At 29.6% G+C, this 18,205-nt stretch overlaps 1 protein-coding gene across 1 annotated transcript in view; it reads left to right on the top strand.

Annotated features, from left to right (window-relative positions):
- The window catches only part of LOC136078127 (uncharacterized), a 39,718-nt gene extending 24,384 nt beyond the window's left edge, over positions 1-15,334 (top strand). Inside the window, exons 6-9 of the mRNA XM_065793103.1 lie at positions 12,328-12,523; positions 12,611-12,704; positions 14,766-14,815; positions 14,895-15,334. Of these exons, the coding sequence (XP_065649175.1) occupies positions 12,328-12,523; positions 12,611-12,704; positions 14,766-14,815; positions 14,895-15,076 (522 nt within the window). The 3' untranslated portion in view covers positions 15,077-15,334. The remainder of the gene's footprint in view (positions 1-12,327; positions 12,524-12,610; positions 12,705-14,765; positions 14,816-14,894) is intronic.
- Positions 15,335-18,205: the final 2,871 nt, after the last annotated feature.

Genomic DNA, 18,205 nt, shown 5'->3' with positions numbered 1-18,205 from the left:
GTGCAAGTACTTTGCCACCTAGGTGCCTGTGCGGCCAGCAGCACGTTCAGTTTGGTATTAATAACCTATCTTCGTGACCGAATGCATGACCAGTAACACGTTCTTTTATCTATAAAAGCCGATTGTTTTAGCGCTGATTTTTTATTCGAGATCTCGACGCACACCAATCAATCATGACAAAGAATACGGATAGTTTTGTCAAAACTTGAGAGTGAGAGAACATAAAGCAAAATGGAGCACGCACCGGTGACAAATCTCGAATGTAAAATAAAGTTCACAATGCTGGACAATCACACACCAATATGTGGTGGAACTACATCAACACAGACAACTTCTAGAAAGAATGTTGTGAAAACCAATGCCTACCTGCTGAAATCAGATTACATAAAATTACCTGGAAGCAAGAAGAAGAAACGTTGGAAATGGGCAAGAACTTTCTGCAAAGTAGAACAAGTCAAGAAGCTAATTTATTGGCTACAGTGAAACAGGTTTGTCAACTAGCAGTGATTAAACGTCAAAAAATGAAGGTAAAAAAAAAAGGAAAAACTTTAGAGCTTTTTGAAAAATGAAAAAATACAACGATTCCATCACTCCAAAAACTGTCAATAATTTGGACTCAACGTAAAACAGCGGATCAAAGAAATTTTGTACCTACGTACAACCTACCATAGCACCTGAAATCAAACACTGACTTGTACCTACGTCTGACTATAGCGTCTATAATCAAACCAGAAAATGAACTCTCGAACAACAGAGTGATGACATGTGAATGTTTGTACATGTGATTGGTGATATTGATTATTAAAGTGGATTGAGTTTATGATTTTTAAAGGGCTTGCATAAATCATAGTTCATTCAGTTGATTTATTAGTCGGATAACAAATCATCGATCGAATATTATATTGGCTCCTCATCGTTTTTAACAGCAAAAAAACTGTATTCATGAAACGACTGCAGAATTCAATGCAGCAACTCAAAATCCTATAAAAAGAGATATTGGAGGCTATAGTTGTACTTGAAGTTTGAGGCAGCGGATATATTTTCCGCAATCTTGAAACAAAATGCACAGAATTGAATTCTGCGTCAAATCTTGCCTCAGAAAACACTCGTTAACTTGAACTTTTTGTAAAAATTTTATTATTTGCTATACCCTACTTATAGTCCTACTAAAGTACTGCAAAAATAAAAGATGATATTTGCTCACGTTTTTATTGTGGAAAAGATATTTAGATGAGTGATAAAAGAATATATGAATGAGTTTTTTTAAAATGGCAGATTTACTCAATACGTTTTGAGCAATTTCACCCTTTTGAAAAATATTGGTTCATATATGATGGCGGTCAAAAAGTAATTCCGATTGCGTATTAAAACTTTATTTGAAGATCTTTCTTAATTGATTACATTAAAATAATTGACTTACTTTTAAGTCAACATACTGTTTATAAAATACCTACTCTATTTATACATAATGTTAGGATAAATAATTTAATACATTTGATGGTTAAAATACATCTTTTATTAATAATCACCTAATATCTGCTTCTTTTTAATCGTAACAGAATGCGGAACACATTATTTGCGTATGGCGTTAAAATAAAGTAGTGACAATAACTTATTATCATTCTACCCCTATTTCAACTCTAAAAACAAGAGAAGAAGTGGTGATCTTATATAGAGATTAGGAATAGTGAGTGTATCTAATAGGGTGCATACGGGAAGATTGAGGCGGTTTTAAGGTGCAGATGATCATGTATGAGCGTCCAGATTTAAGAGTTTCAGGATAAAAAATTAGAAGCTGAAACTTGGAGATGGTGTGTTAAAAACAAATAAATGATTTTCGGATGAATCATAAATATATAAACATCTGATCTGTTAAAATCTGTTAAATATATATATTAATTTATATATATATATATATATATATATATATATATATATATATATATATATATATATATATATATATATATATATATATTTATATATATAGATATATATGTATATGTATATATATAAATATATATTATTAAATATATATATATTAATTTTTATATATAGATATATATAGATATATATATTATTAAATATATATATTAATTTATATATATATATATATATATATATGTATATATATATATATATATATATATATATATATATATATATATATATATATATATATATATATATATATATATATAATATGCGCCAATTCCTATTTGTTGGTCAATGAATGAAGATTTAATTACGCCAAACCCTATTTGTCAGTCGATGTATGCATTTTAAAATGTGAATTAAGTTTGAATTTAAACTTAATTCACATTTTAAGATGTATACATTGACTGACAAAAAGGGACTGGCGTAAATAAAGGTACAAATAAAGGTACATACATCGACTGATGTATGTATGTATATATACATCGACCCGGTTTTTATTGTCGTCAAAATTTAAACATTAATGTTTAAATTTAAACCTAAAACAACCTAAACAGTAATTATCCTATAAAACTTAATTTTTTCTCATATAAAATTTTGAAATTACCAAAGCAACTGAAAATCTCCGTATAGAATTGTCTACTAAGTACGATGCGATTATACGCACACTCATGAATAGGCTCAATATTGCTAAAGAACGGATTACCAAACTGAATCTAGAACTTCATACTCTCAAAACAACTCTATCACCTACCGCAGCTGTACCCACCACTCTTTGGAACGTTGTAGTCGCCAAGGGGTTAAAATCAACACCAAAAGACCAAGAACAAATGAATATAATCAACACAATAGCCCTCGAATCAAAACAACGAGAAAATAGAGCTAAGAACAAAATTATACGTGGTGCCCTAAAATCTCCCAGTACCGAACCATCAATTGCAAAAGCTCAGGACAGATCTGAAGAAGAAAAAATATTTTCATTATTGAGGACAGAAAAGTCTTTAATTGTAAATCATTTCCGCCTTAAACCCAATGTAAGGACTTTAGAACTACGCACTCCAATAGTAGTAACCCTTACGAATGAGTCAGCTAGAAACAGAGTTCTTAAACAAGCCTCCACCTTTTTTAGCGTAACCAACAACAGAATAAATCGCAGTTCGCTATTCATCAATCCTTACATAACTTTAAATGAACACAACCTGGCTTACCGCCTAAGAACCGAATGCAAGAAACGTAACGCCGCTCATAGTCCAATCGAAATAACAATCAATGTTATTCGAGGTAACACAATAAAAGAAATAACTAGACATCATTAGCCACTAATGTCAATCAAAAACCAACCAGCAACACCTCCAACAACACATTTATCAATCCGGAATGTTCCAATAAAACGTTCCATCCCACCTATACAAATCATTATTAAAACTTTGAAACATAATTCTACGGAAGAAAATGTAAACAGACAACTAAATATAATCATTAATTGTGCTTACTTCAATGCAAGATCACATCGTTTACGTAATCTTCTCCGAAACGGTAATCTCGATGTTATTCTCATCACGGAAGCCTGGCTTAACAAAAAAACTTCAAACTCACTACTGTAAAATGGAAATGATTTCCAAATATTTCGACGTGATTGTAATGGCAATGGTGGTGGCTCACTCATACTAGTGCGAAGTAACATCCATTCTGTACAAATTAAATTTTGATGTTCCTAAAGAACTTGTATATACTGAAATTACTTGTGTAGACGTATGTGTATCCTCTAATCTCGAAAAGTTACGCATTTTCATGCATTTACCACTCCCCGTGTCCGGCTTCGTATTTTTTAAAAACAAAGTCTTACGTAAGATGCCATATAAAATTTCATCAACTTGTAATCACACTTGTATAGTATCAGCCGATTTTAATCTACCACTCATTGATTGGTCAATACCAATTAGCTTAGGCAATTCTTTTCACGACTTGTTCATAGAAACTTGTAAGGTGAACGCCCTAACCCAGCTGGTATCAAACAGTACCCAATTGAACAACATTTTGGGTCTAATATTAACCAATGATAAAATCAATGTATATAACGTATTAACTACAGCCCCTTTCACCAGTATCTGCGACCATTGTACCATTCTCTTTATTTGCAATTTGGGAACCTTAATTAGCAGTAAAAAACCATCAATTCCAATTTCATATAACTTTTATAAGGCCAACTATAATAATATCAACAAAGAATTAATTAATGTAAACTGGTACAAATTAGCTGTGCAACATCATAATGTTGAATCATTCTGGCACGCTATATGTGACATTTTGAACTCAAGCATTTTGTCGCAAGTACCAGCACTCCATAAAAAAAAGATACAGTATTCGAACTTGTACAATTCGAAATTTGGCATCTAAAAAACGTATTTATACCGAAAATACAAAAGAAATTTTAATTTAAATATTTTTATCAAATACAAGAATTGCTCACATCTATACGATGCCGAAATACTAAAAAATGCTATTAACACGGAGAAAGATATTGTCAATAAAGAAAATATCAACAAATTTTACTCTTTTTATCAGTTCAAAATCCAAGCGACATCATTCTGTTGCACCACTTGTAAGTTCTCATGGTTCCCTTTGTTTAGACGATTGTAAAAAAAACGCGTATTTTGAACGAATTTTTTGCCTCTGTCTTCATCACTGACAACGGTGTTAGTCCTCCATTAGATTTGCGACCCCGTCACAACTCTTTAAGTAACTAATTATTTCCATATGATTCTGTTGTTTCATTACTGCAAAAACTCCCAGCAAAGTTTTCCAAATCTCGGATATTATCTAAATATTGGAGGGTAACCGGTTGGTTACCCTCCAGTATTTTTAAAATCAATTGCAACTACGATTGCCATTCCTCTTTCTATTTTGTTCAAAATCTCAAAGACCTCTAATACTGTACCTAAAGTTTGGAAGTCAGCAATAATTTGTCCAATATTTAAAAAAAGACAACCCTTCTCTACCAACCAACTACAGACCTATTTCAATGGCCTGTATCGTTTGCAAAATTATGGAATCAATCATTGCAAAAACCATAAAAATCTGTTAGAAAATAACTTTTTCTTTTTGGAAATAATCTTTTTCTCAACATCAATTCGGTTTTATAAATCGCAGATCCACATGGTCACAAATGCTGGCAACTTTAAACGACTGGACCACTGCTGTAAATAACAAAAAAACAGTTGACATCATCTATATTGATTTTGAAAAAGCTTTTGACTCGGTAACTCATCCTAAACTAATGTTCAAATTGCAACACTGTGGAATTTAAAACGAGCTAATTAAATGAATTAAAAACTTTGTCACTAATCGCTTTCAATGTGTGTGTGTTTGTACCTCATATTCTGAAAACATTCCAGTTAAGAGTGTTATACCACAAGGAACTGTACTAGGACTTATATTGTTCTTAATATTTATTAACGACATAGTTTATTGCACTGGTGGAGATTGTGGCATAAAGCTGTTTGCAGATGGTATTAACTTGTATCAATCGAGAAATGATTACAACAAAATTGATCTTGTAAACACTTTAAAAAAAATATTGGCATGGTCCAATGATTGGCAACTAAAAATAGAAACCAAAAAATGTTTTCATTTATGCTATGGAAGATATAATATACCCACTCATCCTGATTCATTGAACTCCATTATCAATATTGAAACTGTTTATTCAATTCAGGATATTGGAATCACCATGTCCTTTGATCTAGTATTTTAAGCATAGCATACTCTCGCATTTCCTTACTTTTGAAATCCTTCATCTCTAACAATTTTCAATTTTTGTCAAAAGCTTACATTGTTTATGTGCGACCTGTTTTAGAACCTTGTACTCCAGTCTAGAGCCCTCTTCTTTTAAAAGATATAATTTGCATAGAAAAAGTTCAAAAATATTTTACCAGAATTGTTTGCAAAAGGTACTTATCAAGGCTTATTGTTTTCCAAATAGAATCTCTTGAGTATCGCAGAATTAAATTTGATTTTGAGTGACTTATCAAATTGTACATAATCTCGTTGATTTACCATTTTCAGATATTTTTACTTTTTTCAAAACGAAATATTTTACTAGAAGTCATTCACAAAAATTTACTCCACGTAATAAATACATTAATGATACTAGAAGATTTTTTTTACAACGAAAGAACCATTAATGGATGGAACTCACTTCCTGACCACATAGTGAACTCGCCCTCACTGCTAGCATTCAAATCGAATTTAAAAAAATATGATTTAAATTGTCACGCAGTCTACTAACTTGATTTTTTCACATTTACTCATATTGACTTTTGTTGTTTTGTTTTTTTGGTGTTACATAAGAGTAATTTATTAATTATTTGTCTCACCATTTTGTATTCTGTGTATTTTTCAAATGCAAATAAATAAATAAAAAGATAGTTTCTTAAATTTTTGAGAACCGGAATGTTTTCCGGTACATCCGATCCGGCCGGAATTATAATATTTCAGGACGGAATGCCGGAATTTATTTTTTACTTTTTTTATTTAAGACATGTACAGACTGTGTAAATTAGAGTGTAAATACAGACTGTGTAAATTAGAGTGTAAATTAAGACATACACAGACTGTGTAAATTAAATCAAAAAATCATTATCCTACAGGACAACATAGAACTATGCGTAAACTTAGGTAAAAAATACAAAATTCATAACAAATACAATGTAATTTTAGCTAAAGCTACAGTTTAGCGCTCTAAAATAATTTTATTTTTTCGCACGTTACGTTCTCGTTAGTGGAGAGTTGTATTGTTTTTATTTAAACATTAGAAATTTTAATTGAAATAATAAAAGAAAAAAGATTGCTGCCTTATGCCAAATCCTCAGTCAATGTAGCAGCACTTCCTTGTAGAAGCAGGTTATAAGATAGTCGATAATATTAATAAGTCACCACTTTGAGCAAGTCTCCACACAAAGCGCATCAAGCGAAAATATAAAATTAATTTAGACAGCATATCTTAAGCTTTGCCTAATTTTATTTGCAGTAATTAGGTAAAGAATTCGAAAAGTTTATCAACATTGTGGTGCAGAAAGAGTTGATATTCAGTTTTGGGCAATAAACAAGCTCTCTTTTCCACAAAAATGTTATCAGCCTTTGACAATAGTCTCATTTTTAATGTCTCTTAACTTTTAAATAGTTAAAAAGTATACAATACCTAATTACAGTAAATATTTCATATATGTATGCATATATATATATATATATATATATATATATATATATATATATATATATATATATATATATATATATATATATATAAATATATATATATATATATATATATATAAATATATATATATATATATATATATAAATATATATATATATATATATATATATATATATATATATATATATATATATATATATATATATATATATATATATACATGGCCTACTTAAATACACAGCCTTCTATTCTGCTTAAACCGGAAAAAAATAGAAGGCCAGTTAAAAAAGCGCTCATTTTGTCGGATGGACAATCTTTCTCAAAATATTTTAATTATTGAGCTATAAATTTCAAGTAAGTAAATCTGGCACAGGATAAAAAATTTTGCGTTGGCTTAATCGAAGTATATACTATACTTCACTAAACTTTGTAAAATTTAAGGCTTTTTTTTAGGTTTCTTTTCAGTAATAAATAGTAATCATGAATAATAAATGTCTTTATTGAAAACAACACAACATTTATTAACCTTCATAATTATATATTACTTAAATGATTATAGAAAGACATGGGTTATATTTGTCAGTAGAATTTTTAAAATATTCAAGGACTGTACAAGAAATAAGAATACACAAATTCTCAAAAACAAAGCTTTAAAAGTATTTTAATTTTTTTACACAAGCTGTTTAAAAATGTGAAACAAAAAATTCTTATTTTTTTCTCTCTTTTTTTAACGGCAACAATGTTATCTGCAACAATGGAATTACTGACTCTCTATCTGATGTTATTAAAATAAATATTTGAAATAACAGTGTGTATAATTTCTTTTCCACAATTTTAGTGATTTAAACATAAAAATGGTTCGTATATTTCTCTACTGCCAAGAACTAACTTTGCTGCTTTACGGTGTTGCATTTGAGATCAATAATTAACATCAAACACATGATCTAACATAGCAAAACTATCACAGACATGTTCTAAAATGGCTAGTGATGGAGTTGCTAGCCCACCTCTGGACAATTTGTTTAAATAACTATATTCATTCGACTCCTGTTGACAACGTTGACTACAAAGCAACTTGCAACATATTTTAAACTTCTTAATCAGTTTTTTGGCAATAAAACCAGCAATATAAGTAGCAACTTCACGCGAATCATCTGATAAAATCACACAGTCATAATCTCTTTCTTTGATCTGATCCATCAAGAATGTAGCATGTTGTGTATCTTGAACATTATTAATACCATTTTCAAATATTTTAATTCCTTCCTTTATTAAACTTTTTATTTGGATTATCTTCTCACTATAGATAACATCTTTCAAACTGACAAGAAACCTGCCACCACTCATTTGGCGGTATTGTCCAAACCTTCTTTCTAACGAATCACTTTGAAAACGAGCAGTCAATATAAATTTATAATTATGTTCCAATAGATCTTCTATTAAAGAAGCTTGACATAATAAAGTTCTTTGTAGTGCTAATGATGTTTGAGGAGATAATGTATATTTCTCAAAATTTGGGATTTTGGTGTTTTTCCATTTATTTAACCATTCAGCGAAAGCTCGAAAAAACTCAGGTTTTTTATCATTAATAATAGCAGCATTTCCAAGACAGTTATTAGAAAACTGATTTTTCGAATTTGTAATTGTCCACCATTTATTAAAAAGAGTTAGGAAAGATGTAATATCTAAACGGTTGGGAAAATATGATTTTATTGCTACAGCTGTACTTTCATGGAAGATACCTAAAGCAACAGTGACATTTTGCTTGTAGTTTCCAGGATGGACAACTTGCTATTTATTTTTGGTGCTTTTTTCAAACTTGGATCCAACAGGCTGTCCTTTTCTAATAAATCATGAAATATTTTCCATGATATTTCTCCTGGTTGAACGTGAATTTCATCTTTAAAAGCTGAAAAATGAAATTCTGGAAAAATAAACCTTTTTTTATTTAGTAAGTTGCTTCGAATGTTTTTAGTCAGATGCACTGTGTCAAGTAATAGGTAAACTTTTTGTGATTGTACATTAATAAACAAATCATCAGGTTTTTTACCATGTGCATCAAGCAATTTTGTAAAAGAGGAAACATTTGAAGCATGATTATCACAAACAACACCTCGAACATTAAAACTGTATTTTATTAAAGATTAAATCAAGCCGAGAATTTCAGTTTTCAACCAATCACTGTATATTTTTATAATTGGAATGGCTTTGATGACACAAGAGGTATTTTCTTTTAAACCAACTGCCATGAAAGAAACGATGCTTTTATAACATTCATTTTCTTCACTAATCCCAATTACATCTTCACCAGAATATTCTGCACATTTTTGCAAATACATTTCATCAAAAATTATTATAAGATCATTTGATAAGCTCCCATTATCATGTAACAACTTCAAAATTTTAATAGAATCAATTTCACCTGCTTTAAGCTTGCCTAACAGTGATATAGATGGAAGAGAAAATTCCTTCAGCAGTAAATGATAAGTTTGCAATGATGTGTAACGCAACAGCAAGGCAAATTGAAGCATATTTGAAGAATAAATTTGATTTTTTTTTATTTGGTGATTTATAAGTTCTTCAAGAATGGAAGACAACTTTTTTTTTTCAATGCTAAAATGTGAATCAAAGTTTTCCAGCATACTCCTTCTCTTTAACATACATTGATGGGTTACTCTGAGCCAAGGTGGCAAAGAAACTGGAAGGTTTTTATAAAAAAGTTTGACATGAAGATTTTTGTCAATACGAATACATTCAGCAACTTCAGGTATGTGTAGTTCATTTTGAATAATTTTATGGAACATGAAACAATCATCGAATTTGGAAAATGAACATCTTGTTGGTGAATCAGCAACTGTAAGAGAATTAAGATATTCAATAATATCATTTGATAAAAACTTCTCATATTCATCTTTTTAAAAAATTCTTTTAGTTGGTGATTTTCTTGGTACAAACATAGCTGGAAGTGAAGCTGTTGCAATGCTGGCCAGGTATATTGTAGGAACAACTATGCAACAGTTATACTTTCCTTAAGTTTTTAGACCTATGATTTTATCATAAAAACAAGGGCGAAGAAGGAAAGGTGGGGGGGGGGGGGGAAGGAAAAGATAGAGATGTATTATATTATATTATATTATATTATATTATATATATATATATATATATATATATATATATATATATATATATATATATATATATATATATGTATGTATATATATATATATGTATGTATATATATATATATATATATATATATATATATATATATATATATATATATAAATATATATATATATATATATGTACATATATATATATATATATATATATATATATATATATATATATATATATATATATATATATATATATATATATATACATACACACACATACATACATATATAAGTTAAATAGCTAACTAGTTAGCTATATAAACTCTATAACTATTTAAACTCTCAAACATGATTATTAGCAAAAGAGAAAGGTTCACAGAAGTTCGTGCAACATTATTATCGTTTTGATTTCCTTTTCAATTTCACAACAATATACGAACTTGTCAAAAATAATCAAAACATTTAACAAAATAATTTTATGCAACGCTAACAAAGATATATTTGAAAAAATTATATAAAAATAAACTACTCACACAATTTTGTAGAACTTATTATAAGCTAAATTATTTAAAACGCGTATTAAAGGGGGTTAATTTATTTCGGCGGGGGCTGTAAATATTTAAGCCCCTGTTAATCCATTTTGCCATACTTTAAAATAATTTAACTCCCGGTTATAGTTTATTTCGAAATAGATTAACCGGGGAGTTAAAATGTTTTAACCGGAAGTTAACTTCACGGGGAGTTAATCCATTTTGCGTTACCGGCTCAAGCCCAATAAGTGATATTGGTCAGAAAGAAGGCGTAAACTTCCTAGTTAAATGGTCTTACGCGGTGCTCTATGCTAGGACTGTAAGGACTTCTGGGAGCACCTTAAAAGCCACAAAATAAGAAAAAATCATGATGAAAATAATTATTATTTTAGACTTTAATGCATAACAATTAAAACTTTTTTGATTAAAAATGAAGAAAGTGATCTTTCGCACGATTTTTTGATAATGATTTTTTTTAAGCTATGCTTTTATAAAGTAATTATTCTTTTTAAAACTTTAGGTACGAAGAAAACCGTGGCAAGCTTTTGAGAATAGACTGTTTTCGTTGCAGTGCTTTATGATTTGCTCATAAATGAAGCTATTCATTATCTTGTACGGTACTGATGTTTGTGACACTGGTCTATATGAGCACTTTTTTCTGTTATCAATCTTGAAGATTGGTGTTATTATTGACAGTGTCCATAGGTTAGGTAATTTGACTTCGGAGATCTCACTCTCGTAGCTGACGGTTGCTGTTCTTACCTACCTTACTGACTCTTTTGTATGCAACTTTGTGTTCGTTACGAATCACCTCGTGTGTCTATCTTACCAACTGCTAAGTATTTGCGCCGTAGTACTCTCTTCTCTTTCACAGCTACTTCAACTTGAAGGGTGTTTCACGTTTCTTTTTTCCTCTTAAAAGGTAATACAGTCGCTGGTACGTAGATTTTGATTGCTTCGTTAATTTTTTCTACTACTTATCCACTTGTGTGTGGCCTAGTGAGACTCCTATGTGTAGATCAATGAATCTGTCTGGTTCATCCGTGATAACTAAGATTAGTGTGCTTATTGGTCATCCTTCACTATTTCTTTGATAAGTATGAAAGTTACCATTTGTATAAAAAAGTTTACGCTTAGACATTGTGGGAGATCATATCACTTTGATGCACTTTTTGCACGTGGAAAACTGTTGCAGATGCGCCATCTAATTCAAGCTCTCCGTATGTTGTGTGTCTGAAGTTGAAGTCGCCGTAGATTAGAATGGATAAGCATTCCAGTTTTGGGATGGTTTGCTTCCCTGCTTAGATTTTCTTAATTACTCTTTTAAACACTTCTTTGTCGTTGTCATGTGGACAATAAATGACACCGAGGAAAATCAACTAATTGTCTAGCTTTATAACTTGCCATATTTGGTCAGATGAGTTCAATTACTTTATGTCTGTTTTAGTTTATAGTTATATATTGTATATTAAAATTAGATATTATATAAATGCATATTGTATTTATATTTCATGAATTTCTTAAGGTACAAAAAATTTACATTGATTCGTTTTTAAAATTTTCTGTGGAATATGAAATTGATACAATACCACTTGAATTTGGACAAGAGATTATCTCAGTTATTGCATCTATTCATTGCAATGGATTCACAGACGATAAACCCGTAAAGTTTTTCAAGCTAATGGCTTTTAATAAAATTCTCGAACTATTAACGCAGAAAGGTTTTTTCAAACTTTTGATTTATTTGTTTTATTCTTATCAACCAGTTGAAAAAGTTTTTATTTAATTTTATAATATTCTTACCATAGCAACTATACAAGTCTATCTAAAATTAAATATGAAAAATAAAACAAAGTTTGAAAATAAGACGCATCTGTGTGAGTGCATGTCTATTATAAAAAGGTAACTTTTACATTATATTAACTTATTTTTTTTAGGATATGTTATAGGGTTAAAAAAAAAATCAAATCTGCAAAAAAATATTTTTAACGCATGCTAAGCTATATGTTTAACATCTTACTAATATAATAAAAGTTATTAACAGCAGTACAGTCTTTGATAAGGATAGGTGTAGGAAATATATTTTCGTTTATTTCTCACGCACATAGAGCTTTAGTTTATGGACCATGTAAATGCAAATGAAACTGCAATGATTCATTTTGTATTCTTTGTTTATTTTACAAAGTAAATGTATGGATAATTAGTATTACGTGGCGATTGGCATAACAATCGACAAAACTGAAGAGATTGGAGCAACATAGTTTTATTGTCATCGCTAGAGATGCTACGGATATCTGGAATACGGGATAGTAGCATACTTATTCTTCATCTTCAGACACTTTATTGATTATGGTATCCCTCGCAATAAATGATGTGGGAAAATTCTCGTATCACGGCCAAAGCTCCAGACATTTTGTCATTTAAGCAAATCGCTTTTCTTCTGGATGCTAATTGGTAATGGTTTATTGTACAACAACATAATATAACCATGTGGGCACAGGACGTAAAAAAGACGTCTTTTAAACGTCTTTTGAACGTTTTGAACGTCTTTTGAACGTTTAAAAGACGTCTTTTTTAGGTCCCGTGCCCACTGAAAAGTCACTTTTAGGGTCGTTTTTGGCAGCCGTTTTGTTTCTTGCGTTTTGAATTGATTATAATCGTTTTAAATTTATTTTTGTAGCATTATTTGCACGGAATAACATTGGGGAAATTTTTTTCGTATTTCAAGCTTTTTACTTTTAGCCAATTTACACTTTTCCCATTATCATTGTTATTCCTCTTCCATACTGTATTTTGAACTAAATTCTTAAGGTCCAAGAAATCACTGAACCGTACTTCCTGAATGTTTTAGAGTAATTTTTTCGTTTGTCTTTGAACTGGCAACAATGCAAAATCGTAAATGATAACGAACAATAATCTTTAATAAATAGTGCTGCAGTGGACTATAATAAGTTCTTCCACCGTAGTTTAACTAAACGTTAGTTCAATGTTAACGCCACAAATTATGTTGTCACCAAATTTGCTGAGAATTTTTTGCCACAATTTCCATTATGCAATGGATGTTGAATAAATTATGTACGTTTTACAGGAGATTTGCACTATATACATTAATGAGTTTTCCTCCTGAAGATAATTGTTGAATTTATGACTTATTTGAAATGAAAACTCATCAGCATACTCACTTATAAGAATGTGTAGCATACCAAATGGTAGAGAATATGAAACAGCACAGAGTGGTACAAGTAACTCAACACGGTAGAAAAATGGACTTAGTTGGTTTTCCAGGTATGCCCGCAATATAATAGCTAACTTTTTTATTTTTGATTGCGTTGCTAAGTTTAGTTTATTAGTTTTCATAACTTTTCCATGATCGTTATACGATAGCAAAAGAAACGAGGAACCGCAAAATTAACTTTTGCCTAATAATGCATCTTATATATAAAACTTGAAGCTGTAAAAAAGAAGTTTTTTCTATCAAAGCATATTTTTAGTTGATTTTTGAAAAATGTAAATTGCGTAATAGGAACTAACAGGTGCGTTTAAAGTGTTTAAAAACATTTAGGTATGTTATTTGAGTTAGTGGAGAGTCAATTAGTTGCCGTGTTGCTGTGGCTAGAGTTCTGGCTTACACCTAGAGATCCTTAGTTTGACTCTGACTCAAATAATAAAAAATAAATTGCCCAATAAGCAACAGTGGTAAGGAAATGAATTAGTTAAATGCTCTTCCGCGGTGCTCTGCAACAAGATCGTAAAGGACTTCTGGGAGTACCTTAATAACTACAATAAAAAAAAAAAAAATATTTTGCTAGTAGGTTGTTTTTTTTACCTTAAATGTTGTGGTATTTGTCATCAGAATATAATAGACTTGAAACAAAATGTTTAAATTAACGGAAACTTCAATTTGTAGAACTCTAACTATAGGGTAAGCTAAGGTTGATGTAAATCGAAATTTTTTTCATTTAGACAGCAAAGCCCATGTTTCCAACTTGAAAAAAGTACAGGCAAGGCAATATGTAAGTATTGCTTGTTATATATTTGAAGCAGTAACTGCTTTTCATGTTTGAAGTCCGATGTTTAAATATTTTCTTTTAGATTTTCCGATTCACGTCTTAGAAGTTATTGGTTACGATCCCTTGACAAATTTTCTTTATGGAAAAACATTTCGAGAAAATATTATTCAAGTTGATATTCATGGTAAAAAACCTGCCGTTATAATAACGGAAGATAAATGGTTGTCTGTTTCGAGTTCATCTAGTTTTCAAATAAAAAATTAATAAAATACAATAAAAAAGTGTGAATTAAAACTAAAAATTCCAATAATCGTTTATTGAATCTTCATGCAAAGATTATTCATTTAATTAATGGAGATTTTTTTAAATTTCAAAATTAATAAAACTATGGATATATTGCGATAGTCGTTAATTCAAAAAAAAAAAAAAGTCAAAGATTGTATGCAAATATGTCTGATGCAAATATGTAAGCGTAAACTTTAGCTTGAAATGCATTGAATTTTAATATATTCTTATATATTACTATTGAAACTATTATTTTAATAATGATATATATATATATATATACATATATATATATATATATATATATATATATATATATATATATATATATATATATATATATATATATATATATATATATATATATATATATATATATATATATATATATATATATATATAATTAATAATATTTATTTGAAATATAAATAAACTCAAGTATTATCATTTTATTGAACTTAAATAAATTTTACTCAGAAATGCAGAAGTGATAAAAAGATTACTTTTTCCTAGTTTTTGGTATTCAGGGGCTCTAAAAATATAAAAAAGCTTTTAGGTTAAAGGAACAATCAGTTTTTGAACTGGTAGTGCTTAGGTATAATGGCACCAAGGACTCCATGCATATAAACAATAAGTTTCAAACAAATGGTTACAAAACTGACGACTATTACGTCATCAACTATCATAAAGATTACGGTTCACAAAAAAGTTTGCTTTTTACTCCATACCGTCATTCTAATATTAACTAGTGATTTGCGGGGTACCCGGTAATTCAGCTGTTTTTACGGGTTTCCGGAATCGTCCGTTTTGTTGCGGTACCCGACACCGGTTGTTTTAAAAGAAATTTTTAAACAAATATCAATCTTACTTGTTGTAACTATTTGTTTAAGTGGTACTTTAAATTATGTCGAAATATCATTAAGAGGATTGCTTTTAGTTTAAATTTCAACCAATAGACTTGTTGATATAAGTTATGGAGTCGATAACCACAAAGCCCTGTTTACTCAATATAGACGCGTCTCACTTAAAATATTTATTTAATTTTATTTACATTATAGTCATACTCTACTCTTTTTATTTTATATTTTTTTTCTACTGCAATTCTCTGTCTCTATAGAGTTAGTTTTAATTTTAAAGCTCTTAATGTTTTTAACATTAATATATTTGTTGACAATGTTGATGATGATGATGATGATCATCATCATCATCATCTTCAACATTGTCAACAAATATAAGAAAAAAAAACTATATTGTCAACAAATATATGGAAAAAGTTATGTATTGTTTAAAAACAAGCGTATATAAGTATATAAAATATGCCACAGTGTCAAAAAATGCAACCTAATTTGAACTTTCCGTACAAACAAAAACTTTTTAGGGTATAGTAGTGCACAACGAGACGCTCACATTAGTATAAATTCTGAAATCAAACTATTTCGTCCGTGTAAGAAAAAGTAATTTTAAATATGAAGAACTTTATTATTTTTTTACAAAATTATTTTTCTAAAAACAAAAATAACATACAACTCTAAACCATGTGTTTCAAAAAAAAAAAGTTTTAATGCTCTAAATCTATTCTAAAACAGAAGTATCCATTACTGGTTAAGCTTACTGAAAAACATAAAACCATATTTTCAAAAATGGGCTTTAAATAATTGTAGAGAAAAAAGCGGAAACCATTTTGTCTGAATGTTTCATTAATACTCAATAAAAACGTTAACCTTAAGAAGATATAAAACTTCAAATTACAAAAAAATAAAGTATTTTTATGCACAATCAAACAAATGATAAGAAACGGTTGTGCTTTGGAGATTCAGCTACGAGCATCTGAACTTATCAATCTTTGAAAAGTAGTTATGTTCAAGAAAATTTACCACTTATGAATTACTGCACGGAATTTCCGAAGTTTCTCAATTAATATAATCGTCAAGAAGCAAGAATACTTTTCAGCCAACTGTTGAAGCAAATCAATATTTTTCAAAAGCTTACTGCAGTCATTTTCTGCAAATTACCCACTTTAAAATGGCTTTTGCTGAACATTCACTGTTTTTGATAAGATAATCCAAGGCACCTGAATAAGCAGTTTTCCATCCCAAGAAATAAGTGAAGATCTATCGGCGGAAAATCTGTAATCAAGTTATTAAATGCCAACTTGACAATGGATTCATGAACAATATTTTGGAAGTCTTTTGTCTTTGTGGCGTTGGCTCCGACTTTATAAGCTTTGTGAATACTTTAAATAGATCTTAAGATTCTGAGTTTACCTCTCTGGTGAAGATTTTTGGACTCCACCTTACAAGTGCGAAGGTAAACACATAAATAAGATTGTACACTGCACACAATGTTGGCAAGTTTCATGTCACATGATGAAAACAAAATTCAAGGCTCAACTTGACATCGCTATAGTTTTCAAAAAGATTTTCTTTTGTCTCTTAATTCCAGAGCCTTTTGATAAAGCTTCTTAGATGGAGGAGAGTCATTCTGTGTCTCTATGTTGAGAAGTCCAGGAAAGACTTTTAGGAAACCACTACTTCCATTCATAAAATAATTTTTAGAATATAGTCTAATCCTGTGCCTCTCCTCTCAATTATAGTTCTTCTCAGTACATCCATGTCTTTGCAATATACCAAAAGACTTTTTGAATCTGAAATATTGCATTTTGTTGTATCACATATGTCTAAAGTAACAAACAAATGAGAAAGATGTTTATCTAGTCAATCAAACTATAAATGAAAGCTTTATTCTACAACTTTCTGTAGCGCCATTAGATTTATAGTTGATGCAAGCTTGTTTACACCACGATTTGAAATCTGGCTTTGAAAAACGAGCAGATTTTGAGCAGCTAATGCATCCACAGCTGGAAAAAATTATCGACGTTTGAAAAGTCCTGCAAAAAAAAAATATAGGTAAAGCTTTTATATTTTTCTTTTTAAATTCTTGGTAATTATTGAGGTCGCACTCACTAAAGCTTTATTTTATTTAATTCTGTTTAAATATTCATAAATTATTAAATTCAAAAAATGATTAACCCAAAAAAATTTATTACCTGGAATCACAGAAAGCTTTCCTTCTTCTAAACCACAGAAAGCTTTCCTTCTTCTTAATATA

This window comes from Hydra vulgaris, chromosome 03, assembly GCF_038396675.1.
Source record: "Hydra vulgaris chromosome 03, alternate assembly HydraT2T_AEP".
Lineage (NCBI taxonomy): Eukaryota > Metazoa > Cnidaria > Hydrozoa > Anthoathecata > Hydridae > Hydra > Hydra vulgaris.
This window is presented reverse-complemented; position numbering and strand designations above follow the sequence as displayed.